Source organism: Trachemys scripta, chromosome 6 (genome assembly GCF_013100865.1).
Source record: "Trachemys scripta elegans isolate TJP31775 chromosome 6, CAS_Tse_1.0, whole genome shotgun sequence".
NCBI classification, from domain to species: domain Eukaryota; kingdom Metazoa; phylum Chordata; order Testudines; family Emydidae; genus Trachemys; species Trachemys scripta.
In genome coordinates this window covers 84738873-84755283 of record NC_048303.1, presented here as the reverse complement: position 1 = coordinate 84755283, position 16411 = coordinate 84738873, and the positions used below count along the sequence as shown (strand labels likewise).

The 16411-nt window shown below is 43.3% G+C and overlaps 1 protein-coding gene across 4 annotated transcripts in view; it reads left to right on the top strand.

The window, feature by feature from the left end:
- The window catches only part of AOPEP (aminopeptidase O (putative)), a 368640-nt gene that overhangs the window by 166702 nt on the left and 185527 nt on the right, over positions 1-16411 (top strand). For all 4 annotated transcript variants that reach the window (XM_034773788.1, XM_034773786.1, XM_034773787.1 and 1 more), the window contains exons 11-12: positions 12928-13030; positions 13150-13257. In XM_034773788.1, the coding sequence (XP_034629679.1) occupies positions 12928-13030; positions 13150-13257 (211 nt within the window). The remainder of the gene's footprint in view (positions 1-12927; positions 13031-13149; positions 13258-16411) is intronic.

Here is a 16411-nt window from a genome sequence, read left to right as displayed (position 1 = left end):
TTAAGTCTAGATGATCCAGGACTGTGGACCCACTTGAGCAGTAGCCTGAGTGATTTCCTTGTACTGCATAGGCCACAGCAAGTGAAAAACTTCATGTTCCCCAAAGACAATGAAAATAGAAGTTTCCATCCAACACCTTACTGACGTGAAATTGCCAATGGTGACAAAGTGGAGAGGCCATGGCTTATGTACTCAAAAACTCAGAATTCTGCATACTGTTTTTGTTGTCCCTCTACAGCTAGAGAGAGACTTCTGAGCTCCTGGCTCCCAGCATTTTCATACTGGCCAGCTGTGGCCTTATTGGGGTGTGGCCCAGCTGCGGCCGATTCCCCAGTCAGCCCAGCTTTTAGAGCTGCAGCTCTCCCCAGGGCTGCTTTCAAGCCCTTCCAGGCAGGAGCGGGTGTTCACCCCGCTACAAGAGGCCAAAGCAAACCTTCAAGAATAAGCCCACTAAGCGCCATATAAAAATAAGAGCTAGTGAAGTAGAATTGGTTATACTTGCAGTATTGGCGAAACATGCCTCAGGAACCGACTCCATGAGCAATGATGACCATGCAGAAACTGATTGAACTCCATTAGAGTCACTCATGGTACTGGCAGACCCCTACTGGAGGAACCACATATACCCAAATGATGAACATGGCACTGAGATCACTGCCAGTACTGGAACAGAACCCAGTACTGAGAACACCATATGCCTTGGTACTGCCTTGGGAGAACGTGTATTCCTCTTTCCTGTCACCAGGTCACATTTTCTGACCATCGTCAAGCAGAAATCCATCTCCCTCAAGGTCATCGGGGACCCAGTGGAAAGAACTGGAATCTCTTCTTTCAGGGCTCTGTCACAGCTTTACTTTGACTGGCAATGGACTGGCCACCATCATGCAAGCCAACCATACCTTTATGGCTTGCCACCATGGCCCTATTGAAGGCATGTTGAAAACTGTCATCTCAGGCTTCCAGGAAGTTGATCCCCTTCTCACTCCAGGAAACTGAGAAGATCACATTCTCCAGCAGCATCCCTAGACAGACCACTGACATTGGGCAGGGAGGAATGTCAGGCATCATCAGACATAGTATTGGGACAGCAACACCAATCCCTTAGCCTCCCAAGAACTTCACTTCATTGTTGCCAGATGAAGCAGTAATTAGCTTTCCAAGAGCTGTTAATGAGGATAGCAGACATTTTGAACATTCAGTCTTCAGTGATACAGGAGAAGTCCCATAAATTATTTGATATACTGACTGCATTGGATTCTGCTGGAATTGCTCTCCCAATAAAAAAAGGGATACTCAAGCCTGCTAAAGTCTTCTTGGCAGACACCTACCACCATTCCTGCCACAGCAAAAAGGTTTGTAAAATGGTACCGAGTCCCACAGAAAGGATTTGAACATTTTTATGTTCAACCCAGCCTGGGCTTGTGAGTTGTCTCTGCTGTGCAGGAGAAATCTAGCTCCAACAAGAGCAACCCAAGGGAGAAAGGAAAAAAAATAAAATTGACCTTTCTGGAAGGAAAGCTTACTCTTCCACTTCCCTGGAACTCTGTATAAGTACAACTTTTTAACATGGGGCAGGACATAATCAGTGAGGACCATTTAGTAGCTAAAACTGCTCTGCAGGTGGCCATGGACACCTCAGACACTAGTCAGATGCATGGCTAAAGCTATAACGATGCAAAGAGCCTCATGGCTAATAGGGTCAGGCATCCCCAAGGAGATGCAAGCTGTAATACAAGCTGCAATACCTGCCCTACAAAATAATTGAATATTTAGCAAATATTCTACACTCCATTAAAGATTTGAGGGCCACCCTGTGCTCCTTGGGAATTTGCATACCAGACCCATATTGTAAGTCTTACAAGTATCAGCCTCATAAAGTATGCTGGTCTTCCTCCTTCTTGGTATCATGCTCCCAACCTGCTGCAAGACAGCAGATTTGATGGGATTGTTGGGAGCCATACCCAAGTCAGTCTAGGACAGAATGTATTCTTTGGAAGTCACCTTGTCCGCTTCCACCAGGCTTGGTCTTCCATCACATCTGACAAATGGATGTTAGAGATCATCATTCATAGCTATCCCATCCAATTCCAATCCTTGCCCCCCAGCCATCCCTTTTCAGGGATACTTTTCTACAAACAGAAGTTGCCTTGTTGCTTCATCTAGAAGTCACAGATGAAGTACTGCAGGATTAGAGGGAAAGAGGCTTCTGGTCCTGATATTTCCATATTCTGAAGAAGAAAGAGGGTCTTCATCCTATCATAGACCTGGGAAGACTTTACAAATGCATATGCTGTCTCAGATTCAGGATGGTGATCCTTGCCTCCATTATTCCATCCCTTCAGGCTCAGGATTGGTTCATGGCTCTTGCCTAATAGGATGTGTATTTTCATTCACTCAACCCGCAGGAAATACCAGAGGTTCACAGTAGGGACCAACCATTACCAGTACAATGTATTGTCATTCAGACTGTACATAGAATGGTGAGATAAAATGGTATACCTAAGGAGGAGAGGCATCCACAACATATGTACCTAGGCAACTGGCTGATCAGAGGCAGGAGACCACTACACCCCTGAAATACATCCTCTCCCTGTTTGCCCAGCTGGCCCTCTTGGTGAACTATAAGAAGTCATCTTTCACTCCATGAGAGATGATAGAATTAATAAGAGCCATGATCAACTCCCAGTCAGTAGAAGTATCAGGACAGGTCCCTGTCCCAGCAATCAATACTGAACTAAATAATATCAGATCCAACCATGGCGGTATGGACTTGCCTCGGAATCCTAGGTCATATGTCAGCATGCACATATGTGACATCACTTGCCAGACTTCATCTATGGCCTCTGTAACTCTGGCTGAGGTCAGTCTATTCCACATCAAGACATCAGATGAATAATAAGGTCATAGTCCCACCTTATGTCATCTTGGAACTGAACTGGTAGTTAGATTCCAAGAATATATGAAGAGGAATACCATTCTCTGCCCCTCCTCCCACAATGACAATAATCATGGATGCGTTAGTAACCAGTTGGGGACCACATCTGCACCATCCCCAGATGCAAGGGACTTAGTTACAGGATGACATGAAATTTGACGCAAACATCTTGGAGCTCAGAGCTATCAGGCTTCCATGCATGACATTTATCTTTGTTCTATGAAATTCAGATCTTTACAGAAAATACATCTAAAATGTACTATATTAAAAAGCAAGGAGAAACCTGATCATTACCCCCGTGCCAAGAAGCTATCAAGCTATGGACGTGGTGTCATTAGCGTGGAATAACCCCAATGGCTCTTCACCTTCCAGGAGTTAGCAACAACCTGGTGGATTTCTTACAGACAATCAATCATTAACCATGAATCCACACTGACTGCAACATTTTGAAGAACCACAGTTACTATAAAGTAAATAACCATTCTTTCCCTTTTCTTTTCCTCTCATTGTTAAAGTGGAACTTTCACACTGAAAAACTTCTAAAACATAAAACACCAGTGGACATTTCAGAGATAAAACTGGAACCAGGATCAGGATCTAAATTTTACATGTTGTCACTATCTTTATAATTGGCCAAAACAAAATCCTCAGTCTGATTACCTGCAGATTAATTTGGAGAAGGGAATTAAAAAATTAAAAAATTGGTTGAGAACTTTGCAACATGGTCTTTAGATCCCTTAAAACAGCTGTGATCCCATTTGTGGTTGTTGCAGGTAAAAGGATTTTGGAGTCTCTGGCCAGGAGGGATTTTATAGTATTGTACACAGGAGGGCTGTTACCCTTCCCTTTATAGTTATGACAGTGTGTGAAAGAGAACTCTTATTCAAGTATGATTACACTACCTGCTAATGTAGCAAGGAGGCTGCTGAAAATTTCAGGTATAGTCTGTTGTTTTTAGTATACATGTCAACTTTTCAAGGCTGTGAATATGAATAATATGAAAATCCACACTTTAAAACCACAGCAGATGGTTGCAGAAGTTCGCCACTCATGGCAACATGATGGGGTGGTTATTGCAGGGATCCCTGGGCAGTAATAAACTGAGTTAATTTTGACCACCTATCTAGTAGTAGCCATTGGCTAGTCTAATCTATTTAAGTTCTTTTACCACAAGCGTGTCTGTGTCAGCGATCCCGCGAAGTCAAGGATGATCTCTTTCACAGGTGTTTATTTTTTATGGGTCCTTCAATGACTGAGGAGTCTGATCCTTGAGCCACAGACTCGTTGGCAGACATTGTGGGTGGTGTTGGAAGTCAGGGTTGGGCCGCGATTGCTGCGTGACAGTTGTCTGTCTTCTCTGGCGTTTTTCTGCAACCAGGGCAAGGCGATTTTCCTCAAAAACGAATGTTCCCTCTCTGACAAGTCTTTGCCAGTTATCCCTGTCCTGGGCTACTGTCTCCCAGTGTGTGGTGTCAATGCCACATCTCTTGATGTTTATCTTGAGGATGTCTTTAAAGCGTTTCTTTTAGTCTCCCTGTTTGCTTTCTCCTTTGGTGAATTGGGCGTACAGCAGTTGTTTTGGTAAGCATACATCAGGTGTGTGCACACACTGCCCACTCCACCTCAGTTGGTACTGGATAATCAGGGCCTCATCACTGAAGATATTGGCCTCTGTGAGGACACTGGCATTAGTGCAGCGAACTTTATGTTGAGGATCCTCCGAAGAAAGTGCTGGTGCTGGTTTTTCAGGTGTTTTCTGTAGGTCAACTAAGTCTCACAGCTGTAGAAGAGAGTTGGGATTACCACCGCTTTATAAACTAAAAGTCAAGTATGTGTTGTGATGTTGAACACCCGTTGAGACAGTCTGCAAAAGGCAAAGCTGGCGCAGTGGATTCTGTGCTGTATCTTGACATCTATGTCTGCCCTCTGTGAGAGATGACTGCCAAGATAGACAAAGTATTCTGTTTTCCACTTCTTCTCTGTCAGTGTAGATCTTTCTTGCTGGATCTGATGCTTGACTGGGAGCTGGCTGGTGGAGAACTTTTGTTTTGCTGATGTTCAGAGTTAGCCCTAGGCTTTTGTAAGCTTCAGAGAAGCAATTAAGGGCTGTTTGTAGATCCTCCTTTGAGTGTGCAACTGCAGCACAATCATCTGCCTATTGGAGTTCGGTTATTGTTGCCGATATTACTTTAGTTCTGGCACGGAGATGGGAAAGGTTGAAGAGGTTGCCATCAGTTGTGATATTGGACGCCAATGCTATGTGGCAAATGGTCTTGGGTTAACATTTTCATAGCTGCTAAGAAAATGGAGAAAAGGGTGGGTGCCAATACACAACCTTGTTTTACCCAGTTTGGATGACAAAGGGCTCTGAGGTAGAGCCACTGCACAGAATGGAGGCAGTTATCTGGTAATGGTGGAATCTTACAATGGTGATAAATTTGCTTGGGCAGCCAAACTTCGACATGATTTTTCACAGAGCCTCACGGTTGACAGAATCAAAGGCTTTCGTCAGATCAATAAAGGCATATACAGCTCCTGGTGTTGTTCTTGACATTTTTCCTGGATCTGCCTGGCTGATCCGGTGGTGCCTCGTGATGGTCTGAAGCCACACTGGGACTCTGGAAGTACTTCCTCTGCAAGAGGGAGCAGGCGATTCAGTAAGAATCTAGCAAGAATCTTCCCAGCGATGGAGAGGAGGGCAATGTCTCGATAGCTGCCACAGTCGGCCCTGTGTCCCTTTTTGAAAATGGTGATGATGTTAGCATTATGTAAGTCAGTGGGGATTTCTTTGGGGTGCCAGATTTTGAGGAGCAGCAAATGAAGCTTGTTACTCAGTGTTTCTCCCCCTACTCTCAGTACTTCAGCTGGTATGCCATCAGGACCTGGTACTTTATTGTTCTTCATTTGTTTAATTGCTTTGCAAACCTCCTCAGGTGTTGTGGGTTGGCAAGAGTTTCCTAGATTGGGTGCTGTGGATGGAGTCGATGGTGTTGTCAGTCACAGTCATTTTACCACGTGTATCACTCTAGTAAATGAGTGTCTTCCAGCATAGGTGCTGATTCCGTGGGTGCTCATGAAAAAAAAATTAGCATGTGCTTAGCACCCACCGGCAGCCAAGCTCCCCGTCTCTCCCCAGCGCCTCCTGCCCACCAGCAGCCCCCACCAATCAACTCCTCCCTCTCCCTCCCAGCACTTCCTGCATGCCATGATCAGCTGTTCAGCAGCGTGCAGGAGGCTCTGGGAGAGAGGGGACCGGGCGTCCTCCAGGCAGGGGGTGGGAAGAAACGGGATGGGGGTGTGACCTTGGCAGAAGGGGTGGAGTGGGGCGGGACCAGGGGCAGAGTGGGGCTTGGAGGAAGGGGTGGAGTTGGGATGGGCCTAGGGCGGAGTAGGGGTTGTGCACCCCTCGGTAGAGAGGAAGTCAGCACCTATGCATTCCAGTAATACATTAAGAAATATGGCTAACATCTGTCATATGTTTGTTCTCTTATCCTCTCCTTAGGGAAAGAGGTGTGTACAATGAAGAGTTTAGTTTTGGAATTTTTTTTAATTTTATATATATATTTATACACACACACACACACACACACACACACACACACACACACACACACACACACACACTGCTGTATGTTTGTTAGAGAATGCAAAGTCAAAAAATGTGCCTTGCATTTGGAGTGGAACATGTTATGGTTTTGTGATGGTCTTCGTTTTTGTGGGAATTAATTCAACAGTTTTAGGTTGGCCCCTGAAAAACCACTGTCTCTTCAATAGATGACCTTTATCCTTATTGTAGAGAGTTCCATTGTGCTAGAAGAGTAAAACTGTCAACCAGAGTCTTCATCCTGGAGCTTTAGATGGCCTTTTAATACCCTTGGCCCAGGCCATTGAGGACCGAAACCTTGTTTCAATATTCTGAGGGAAGTCAGAGTCGGGGTGCAGGACTGCTTTGATGTGTTCATGGTAGTCTGCATTGCTCAGACAATGTGCTGCAACCTTCTGTACCAGTTGGACTTTCCTAAGTGTTGAATGCTTCTGATATTTTGCAGTGCTGTAGTCAAGCTGAGAAGGCTTCAATAACTAACACTAGGTCATCATTTGCCAAGATGGGATGGTGTCTCCTAGCCCAGTGGCTCTCAACCTTTCCAGATTACTGTCTGATTTGTCTTGCGAACCCCCAAATTTCACTTCACTAAAAACTACTTGCTTACACAATCAGACATAAAAATACAAAGTGTCACAGCACATTATTACGGAAAAAATGCTTACTTTTTCATTTTACCATATAATTATAAAATAAATCAATGGGAATACAAATATTGTACTTATATTTCAGTGTATAGCATATAGAGCAGTATAAATAAGTCATTGTCTGTATGAAATTTTAGTTTGTACTGACTTTGCTAGTGCTCTTTATGTAGCCTGTTGTAAAACTAGGCAAATATCTAGATGAGTTGATGTACCCCCTGGAAGACCTCTGCATACCCCAGGGGTACATGTACCCCGGGTTGAGAATCACTGTCCTAGCCAAGCGGAGATGATAAAGTGTTACTCATGATTAAGGTAAAGATTCTGTCATGGTTATTTTTAGTAAAAGTCAGGCACAGGTCGTGGGCAATAAACAAACATTCACAGAAGCCCGCAACCTGTCCCAGACTTTTACTGATAATCCCAGGGCGGGATGGGACGGACAACGAATAGAGCACTTCTGGGGACTTGCAGCTGCTCCAGTCTCGCTGCTCCTGTGGCAGGGGCTGACTGCCGCTGCTCCAGCCCCAGGGGGGCTGATCCAACCCCAGCCACTGCTCCAGCAGGCCCAGGGCCGCTGTTCCATTGGGCCTGGGGCCGACTACTGGTCAGCTGTTCCAGCGGGCTTAGGGCTGACTACCTGTCAACTAATGTTCCCTCTAATTTTTTACCTCCATGTGCAGAATGTATTTTGTTATGTGCACCAATATGGAGGTGATGAATGGCAGGGATGGGGCCAAGGGGTTCGGAGTGTAGGAGGGGGCTCAGGGCTGGGGCAGAGGGTTGGGGTGTAGGCTCCGGCTGGGGGTGCTCTGGGGTGGGGCCAGGGATGAGAAGTTTGGGGTGCAGGCTGCCCCAGGGCTGTGATGGGGAGAGAGAACTCGCCCCAGCCCTCTCCCGCCGCAGTAGCCCGGGGCTGGTGGAGAGCACCTCTCCCCAGCCGCGGCAGCTCCTGGGCTGGGAGGAGAGGTGCCTCTCCCCGGCTGCAGCAGCTCTGGGGCTGGGGAAGAGGCGCCTCTCCCCGCTGCAGCCCTGCATGCCCCCATATCTCTCCTATCCAGTCCAGGCCCCTGTGGCTACGAGCCTGCATGGCTATTGATAGCCTGCTGCGCAGCCACGCAGCTTAGAGGGAACTTAGCTGTCAGCTGTTCCAGCCCCAGGGGTGTTGACCCAACCCCACCCACTGCTCCAGCCCTTCCCCAGAACTAGTCACAGAAGTCCTGGAAAGTCACAGAATCTGTGACCTCCAAGAGAGAATTGGATCCTTACTCAACCTGCAGCTATGTGAGAGCTTAGCATCAGTGAAAAGTCCTGGAGCATTCCCTAAGCTACAGACTGAATTGACCAGTTGTGGGTGTGTACCTTCAACCAAAGGAGACTGCACCGTGACTGTAAACTCTTCGGAATGCTTTTATCTGTCCACCACTATCACCTCTGTCTTGCCCAGGTTTAGTTTCAACCAGCTCTTCTTCATCCCTGACCCGATCTGATCCAAGCACTTGGCTATCTTGGTGGTAGTGGTATGATTGTATGTGGAGAAGGATGGGTAGAGTTGTGTGTCATCTACATATTTCTGGTCCTTGAGTCCAGGCCATCTGACCAGTTCACCTAGTGGCTGTATGTAGATGTTGAATAGGACCAGACTGAAAATTGATCCATGAATTTTTGGATGAAATGGAGTTTCATTAGAAAATGCCATTTAATCAAACCTGAAATGTGTCACAAAAACATATTGGGGTTGATGAACTTCTGCTGAACCACAGGCATGTTTCTGTTAGAAAATGGGGACTGTCTTTTGATTTACAATAATTTCTAGTTCTGTATGAAATGTAATGCTCTGAATACTTGCGTATTAAAAATGACTTTGGATTAGATGGACCACTGGTTCCCAAATTTTACTGGATCATGTACCACCTGCTTGAAAAATTGATGTTTGAAATATCACATGCTTATTTCTCCTTTTTGTGCATTTTTATTTTAGGCATTAATAGGCTTACCTTAAGTACTTATGGACTCTCTAGTAAAATAATTACCTGAAGAAGCTTAAAATGTTTGATTATAACTAGGGTTATCCAAAAAACAAGAATACAGTTCAGTGAAAAATTGTGAGGCTTTGATATTTGTTTTCTTTCTGATGTGGAGTGAAACCAAAAATAAAATAAAATAGAAAGCAAGATAGAGACCTCCCCAAAATAGCCCATGATTACCTTGGATATAAGAGACCCAGGTTGAAGTCCTGCTCAGGATCAGGTGGAGCAAGGACTTGAGCCTCAGTCTCCCACATCCCAGATGGGTGTCCGAACCCAGTGGTTCTCAAGCAGGGATCTGCAGCAAACCATTTCAGGAGGTCTGCCAAGCAGGAAGCCCGAAGCCCAGGTGTCCCATGGGGCTGAAGCTCTGAGGCTCAGGGCTCTGAGTCCTGGCAGAAGCCGCCCCGTGGGGCTGAAGCCCCAAGCCCCACAACCCCACAGAGCTAAAGCTCCGAGCCACCCCTCTCCCCGAGGGGCTAAAGCCCTGAGCCTCCCGCTGAAATTTTTTGGTATGTCACTGAAGAACATTCAATCGGTTGAACTTTTTTTTTTTTACTTGTCTAATTTAAGTTTGAAGTTCTTGCTAATTCTTATCATGATTACTGATGAATTTGAGCCAAATTTCAGTCTGGTTCTCTTTTTTTACAAAAGTTAACTCTATACCAAGCATTTTGAGTAGTTCTCGGAGAAAAAAAAAAAGTGCCATTAGTGAGAAAGGTGCGTGTGTGTAAAATGCAAGGCAGCTCAGAGGGGGGAGGAGGTAGGCAGAAGTAGGCAACCTATGGAACGTGTGCCGAAGGCAGCACACGAGCTGATTTTCAGTGGCACTCACACTGCCCGGGTCCTGGCCACCAGTCCGGGGGGGCTCTGCATTTTATTTAATTTTAAATGAAGATTCTTAAACATTTTAAAAACCTTATTTACTTTACATACAACAATAGTTTAGTTATGTATTATAGACTTATAGAACAAGACCTTCTAAAAACGTTAACATGTATTACTGGCACGCGAAACCTTAAATTAGAGTGAATAAATGAAGACTCGGCACACCACTTCTGAAAGGTTGCCGACCCGTGGGAGTGTTGGGTGCGTCTTGGCTGGAAGTGAGGGTATCAGGCAGTTTCAGCTCCATGAAGCCTTTTTTGCTACTCTGCCCGTCTGACTCCCAGTGAAGCAGAGCCCCGCCTCCTAGATGCTTGCAGTGTTGGGGAAATTGCACAGGGGTTCATCCTCCTTGGCAAAGACTCCAGCTGCAGCAGACCAGCTGCTTTGCTGCTGAAGAGTCAGGCCTGTATCTAGGCTTCTATTCACCAGACCAACCAATCACCCCCATCCCCAACTTCCCTGCAGAGACAGGAGAGAATTCCCCATGTGTCCCCTGCCTCGCAGCCTTGCAGGGGCCAGGCTGCAGCCTCTGTAAGGCACAGGTTACAGACACAGCACGCTCTGCAGCAGCTTCCTGGAGCATGCCCTTTAAGTCTTGGGAGTCCTTGCAGCTGCAAGTTTTGCCTACACTTTGAACTAGCACTGTATGCATGTTCTTTTTCAGAAAAAAGGAGTTCCGGTGATGTGGCATAGGGTTTTGCAAGTTTGCCTCATGGCTTGAGTTGTGCAGTGTGGCACAAGCTGAAGGCTAGGCTCAGTAGAAATCCACGCACATGCATTTTGTTTCAAAACCACTTTCTGGCAAGCTGCACCTCATGCAACCACTGTTGATTTGAAACTGAACAATTTCTTTTTAAGAGTGTCTGGCATACCACTTACAACATTCTCATGTACCACATTTTGGGAATGACTGAGATAGGTTGTACTAAGTGAATTATGGAATGTGGATTAAGTTCTGTTTGTTTAATTATTCTTAAATACACATGCACACACTTTACAGAAGGGGATGGCTCAGAGGACTAGTAACGAGATATGTCCCTTTCATCTTTAGGTGAATAATGACTGGTTATTAGTAACCAAAAATATTTGTTGTCTCTTCATTGGATTAAGTAAAATTAGCTGCTTGTATCAATCTTTGTTAGCAATCAAAGCAGAGACCAAGGTTTAAATGGGTATCGAGACTTGACTCTTAGAGTTGGTCCCTCAGAGACACATTAATGGTGTTTAAAAGGAAGCTTGGACTGCTGCTGCCTGTGCTGTCCCTATTTTGTGGAGGGGAAAAATAGGGCTTAAATTTCCAGAACTGCTAGTTTGCCACCTCTCGCTCGTACTAAAACTATATTTAAAGTCTCCAGAATTGTTTTCGGTCCTAAAGAAGTGTTGTCTAGTCCTCCTTGGCCACCCAGTGGCCTCAGCGTGGGACCTCTTGGAAAGAAGTTTGAAGACAAGAAAGAATTAGTACTTCAGTACTGTGGCTGTGGTATGGAAGAACTCATTTACAGAGGAAGGGGGAAATTTTGCATAATTTGTCTTTAGTTTTTCTTCTCTGTGATTAAACTTATAGGACTGCTAGGCACTAATAACTAATATAGGCGTCCATCATGCCTATTGAGGCTTGGCAATCTGAAGACCCAGTACTAAAGAGTTAACATAGTTTGAATTTGTTCTGGATATTACTGTCTGTCTGACTGAGAATCCCCAAGGCTCTGTGTGGCAGGCTCTCTCTTTCAAAGCTTTGGTTGTTTTTTGCTGACATGCACACAAAATGACAAACCAAAGAAGAAAAAGAATGGAAGGTTTATACTTTTCTGTAGTGTATTAAATGTAGATGAAAGAGGCCATTCATTCTTGCAGGTGTAGTCTTGTGAGCTGTTAAGCTCTGTTCAGGTATGAAAAGTGAAATATGTAGCCGGGTGTAATGAGTTCAATATCCTTTCTTCCCATATACCTCCATCTCAAATATCTCTGCCTTTTTTTGTCTGCCGTAGTATCTCTTAATGAAATGCCATGCAATATGATGTCACGTCTGGGAGGGAAGAGCAAGTACTATATACCAGCTTAGTGTTGGCTTTCAGTTTAACCTCAGCTGTTTGTGCAGCCACACACAAAATTACATTAGAAGGATACATTTCTTGTTATTTCTACTTCTTTTCATATTAGCTAAGCTATTTCAGGGATTCTCAACCTTTTTCTTTCAAAGCCTCCCTCCCCCAACATGCAATGAAAACTCCAGAGCCGGGGTGGGGGATAGAGGCTCCAGGCTTCAGCCTCAGGGGGGTGCTTCTGTCCTGCAGGGAAGGGGCTCAGGAGCCCTGTGGGATGGAAGGCTTGAGGGTTTTGCCCCACAGGGTGGGGTCTCAGAGCTTTGGCACCTTGGGGTGGGGGGTGACTTGGGGCTTTAGCTCTGTGGGGTTGGCTTAGGGCTTCAGTCCTGTGGGGCAGCTTCTTTCAAGGCTCATGGCACCAGAGCTCAGGGCTTCAGTCCCGTGGAGTGCCTGGGCTCAGGGCTTCAGCCCCATAGGGCATGTGGGCTCAGGGCTTTCACCCTGCAGGGCACCAGAACTCCAAGCTTCAGGCCCAGGGCTCCAAGTGGCCCTGCTTTGCGGACCCACTGAAATGGCTTGCAGTCCCCCAGTGGGCTGTGGACCCCCAGCTGAGAACTGCTAAGTTATTTAGCACAAATTCAGATCCAAAGTAGAACAGAGACTAATGTAGTGAGTAGTGTCTGAAGATACCAACCTATTATAATCATTTTGGGCAATGAAAGTTTGTAATGCATTAGTTCTCTACTCACTTATCAACAATTTAATTGATTTGCAATCATTTTAGGCCTAACAAAGAGAACACAGGAGAAGTGAGTGAGTCTGGAACATGCATAATCAAACACGGTCTTAATGCAGAAAAAATCTTCATGCAGGTTCATTACTTGAAGGTAAGAGTGCAAAACTGACCTAACTGAAGCTGATGTTACCAACACATTTATAAACACTTATTTTTGTGTATCCTTTAATTAATAGCATCATCTTTGTCTTTGGCACTGATTTCTTCCAGGGCTATTTCCTTCTGCAATCTCTAGCCAAGAGAATTGGAGAGGCTACATATTTTGAATTTTTAAGAAAGTTTGTGCAGAAGTTTCATGGACAACTGATCCTTTCTCAGGTACTCTGCTGGTGCTTGTTTCCCAGTTTGTTGAAAAATAAGTGACTTTTATTTTTTGTTTGACTATTTAAATCACTGGTTTTGGAAATTTAAAATGTGGATAGGGCATAGGACACTGAGTCAGGAAACTTGGATTCTGTTTTAAGCTCCAATATGAACTCCGTTTTTCCTAAAGCAAGTCACACTTCACTTCTGTGCCTTATTTTCCCTATCTGTAAAATGGAGATGATATTTACTGTCCTTTATAAAGCACTTGGAACTTGCATAAAAAGTGTTCTACAAGTGATATGTATATTTGTATTATTATTATTTAACACTTCAAGGCAACAAGGGGTATAAATTGAAATCATCCTGCTCCAGAAGTACAGACCTCTGTCACTTGAACTAAATATAAATTCCCATGAGCTATTAGCAGTAAAAACTAAATACTATGTATATACTGGAAGGATGCAAAAGGTCAGTGGCAAATATTCCATTGAAATCAATGGAAACAGAAATCTGTTCTTAGTGTAATTGATATGAGATACTGTATCTGAACTTATAATAGTATATACTCTATTGTGCAGTCATCACTGTGGTGTTGTCTGAGTGTCTTGAAGTTGCATTGCTGTCAGACTGACTCATGTGAACCCATTTATTCAGGTACGAGTACCTGTATCAGACTTTGATCAGATAAAGATAATTTCATCTAAATACATTGAAGGAGGCATGGAAACAGAACCTGCATTTATATTTGTTGCATTGGACTTTCAAGATTCTGGACTTGGATGTGTATTTGGAACATTGGAAGCACATTGCAGCAGTTATGTGCTGAGTTAAACTGGGTAATCAGCAAGTGTAGGAAAAATAGTGACTGCTAAAGGTGGCTTTAAGATCTGCTCTGAAAGGAGATGATTCTTTTTAAAGCCAGGCTGAAGAATTTCAGGGAAGAGACTTGCTGCCTAACTGCTAACTATTTCTGTGCAGAGTTACCTAGTCTCATAGTACCTTGCTGCAACGAAAGAAGAAAGCTGGGAAAAGCTATTCCATGACTCTATCTGCTCCAGTAAAAGAACAAGCTAGTAGTACTTATACCCATTCTTTAGTCTTGTGTACACAAGGTGCAGCTCTACCACTTGAGGGAACATTGGGCACCCTAAGGTAGAGAAGGTTTCCACTGCTTGCAGCTGTTTTGAATACCAGGTCAATTAGACTTCCTTGGAGAAGTTTTAATTGGCACAGAGTAAAAAATACCAATCACTGTTGAAGACTTGTCTACACTAAGGCTCCAAAGTTGTGAACACCAGTGCTTTAGTGTTAGCACCAGCTGGAAACTTTTTTGAAAATTATTGCAAGAAAGCAAGAAGCTGGCTAATACCCTTAATTTGACTGCAGGAAAAGTATTGGATTGGGGTAGAAAAAGTCAGCTTGTTGCAGTTAGATCTACTAGCCTGACAGGAAATCAATTAAGTTAGTGGATTGCATAAATATTGCAAAATGTTGGAAGGTCCCAACACATTAAGCTATTAGGTCATCCGAGCCAGATCATATTGCAGTGGTACTACTAATCTACTAGTAATCTTCCCTCTCACTCCAATGCTCTGCTGTAAAGTGTGAATTTGTAGTGTATCCAGCTGTTCTTTCACAAGCTGAAACATTTCATGCTTGTTCTCATCCCAGAAGCAAATGTTCGTAGTAGTTTGATAAAAATTTGTTGAGCCATTTTTGAGTTGAGAGTGAATATATGGCATTTTTCATCTAAGATTTCTCAAGACTCATTTTTTAAATATAATTAACTCAAAGACTTTGTTTTAAAACTTCAAACTTGGCCATGCAATTAGTCAAGATTGAGAAATGTGCTTTCCTTTGTTTGAAGATATTTGATTTTAAAATAATAAAGTTATGGATGTTTTCTTAAAAATGCATCAATCATAGTGTATTTTCTTACACCAGAAAGACACACTAAAGTTTGATGCTTTGAACAGTCATAAGTGTCTATGTTTGGGAATCAGAGGTGGCTGGAATGAGTCACAATGCCATTGCAACACTTCTGGTACTTTCTCAGCAGTTCATTGGAGGCCAAATCCAAAGTTACTGGAAAGATTGAGTAGGAGTTTGATCTTACCCTTAGGTAGCAATCGGTGTACATTTCTAGACACACATAAGTAGTATTTTCTATTGGTCCATCTTTGTTGTATAACTATGTAATAAAAATGCAAGGAGGCAGAGTTATGGTTAATTCTGAATTTCTTGACTCTGTGTATTGAAAATCTCAACTTTAATGTTGCATTTGTTTAGGTATTTGGCATTTAATTGTAGCTAGGCATACATGATATCAGAAGTAATTACTGTAATTAAAACTTTCTACCAACTTTTCTTATTCAGGTTCTTTCTTGAATAAGTACAGTATTCTTTCGGCACTGAAGCAATAAGAGGTTTAAAATAAAGGCAGAAGTGGTAAATTTAAATATGGTGTTGTACTTTTGCCTTGTCCAAAACAATTGTAAGCGTTCTCAGCATTAAGAGTTCTGAGGAAGAGAGAAAGTAAAAACTCACAGTGCAAATAATTATCTACTTTCTGAATACAAGTCTTGTTTTCAGTGATATTTGTAGTATTTTTCCTAGATGAGAGCCGCAGGTGCAAGGAAATGACTTCAGATGTGAAACATTAATCAGTTTGCTTTTTTCCCTTCATTTTGATTGCCATTGCTTAGTATGTTTCTAATCGTAGTTTTTGTTTATTTTAGTTGAAATAGCAACAGATGAGTAAAGCAAGTCTGGAATCTTTTAGCAGGATTTAAAAATAAATGTTCTGTTTTACTTTATATGGGAGAATTCATTTAGTAACTGCTTTGAATTAAAATTTTATAATGAATGGAGTGATATAGAAATAAATAGAAATGAGTACAAGTTCCTGATTTCACTAGTGCAGTTAATTCTACTGTTTAATTTGATGGTGGAAAAAGAACACACTAGGAATCAAGTTGTTTGCAAAGTTTCATTTTCATACAGTTCCATCTGCTATAATAATACTCAGGACCTGTACTACTCCTGCATTCTAATTTGGTGTGGCACAGAAACAGTCTTGCTTAAAAACAAACAAACAACACTTTTTAAATCCCAGATTTTGTTATGACAAAGTTTTAAAAGGCAAACTTTCAGTGAATAGAGGCCA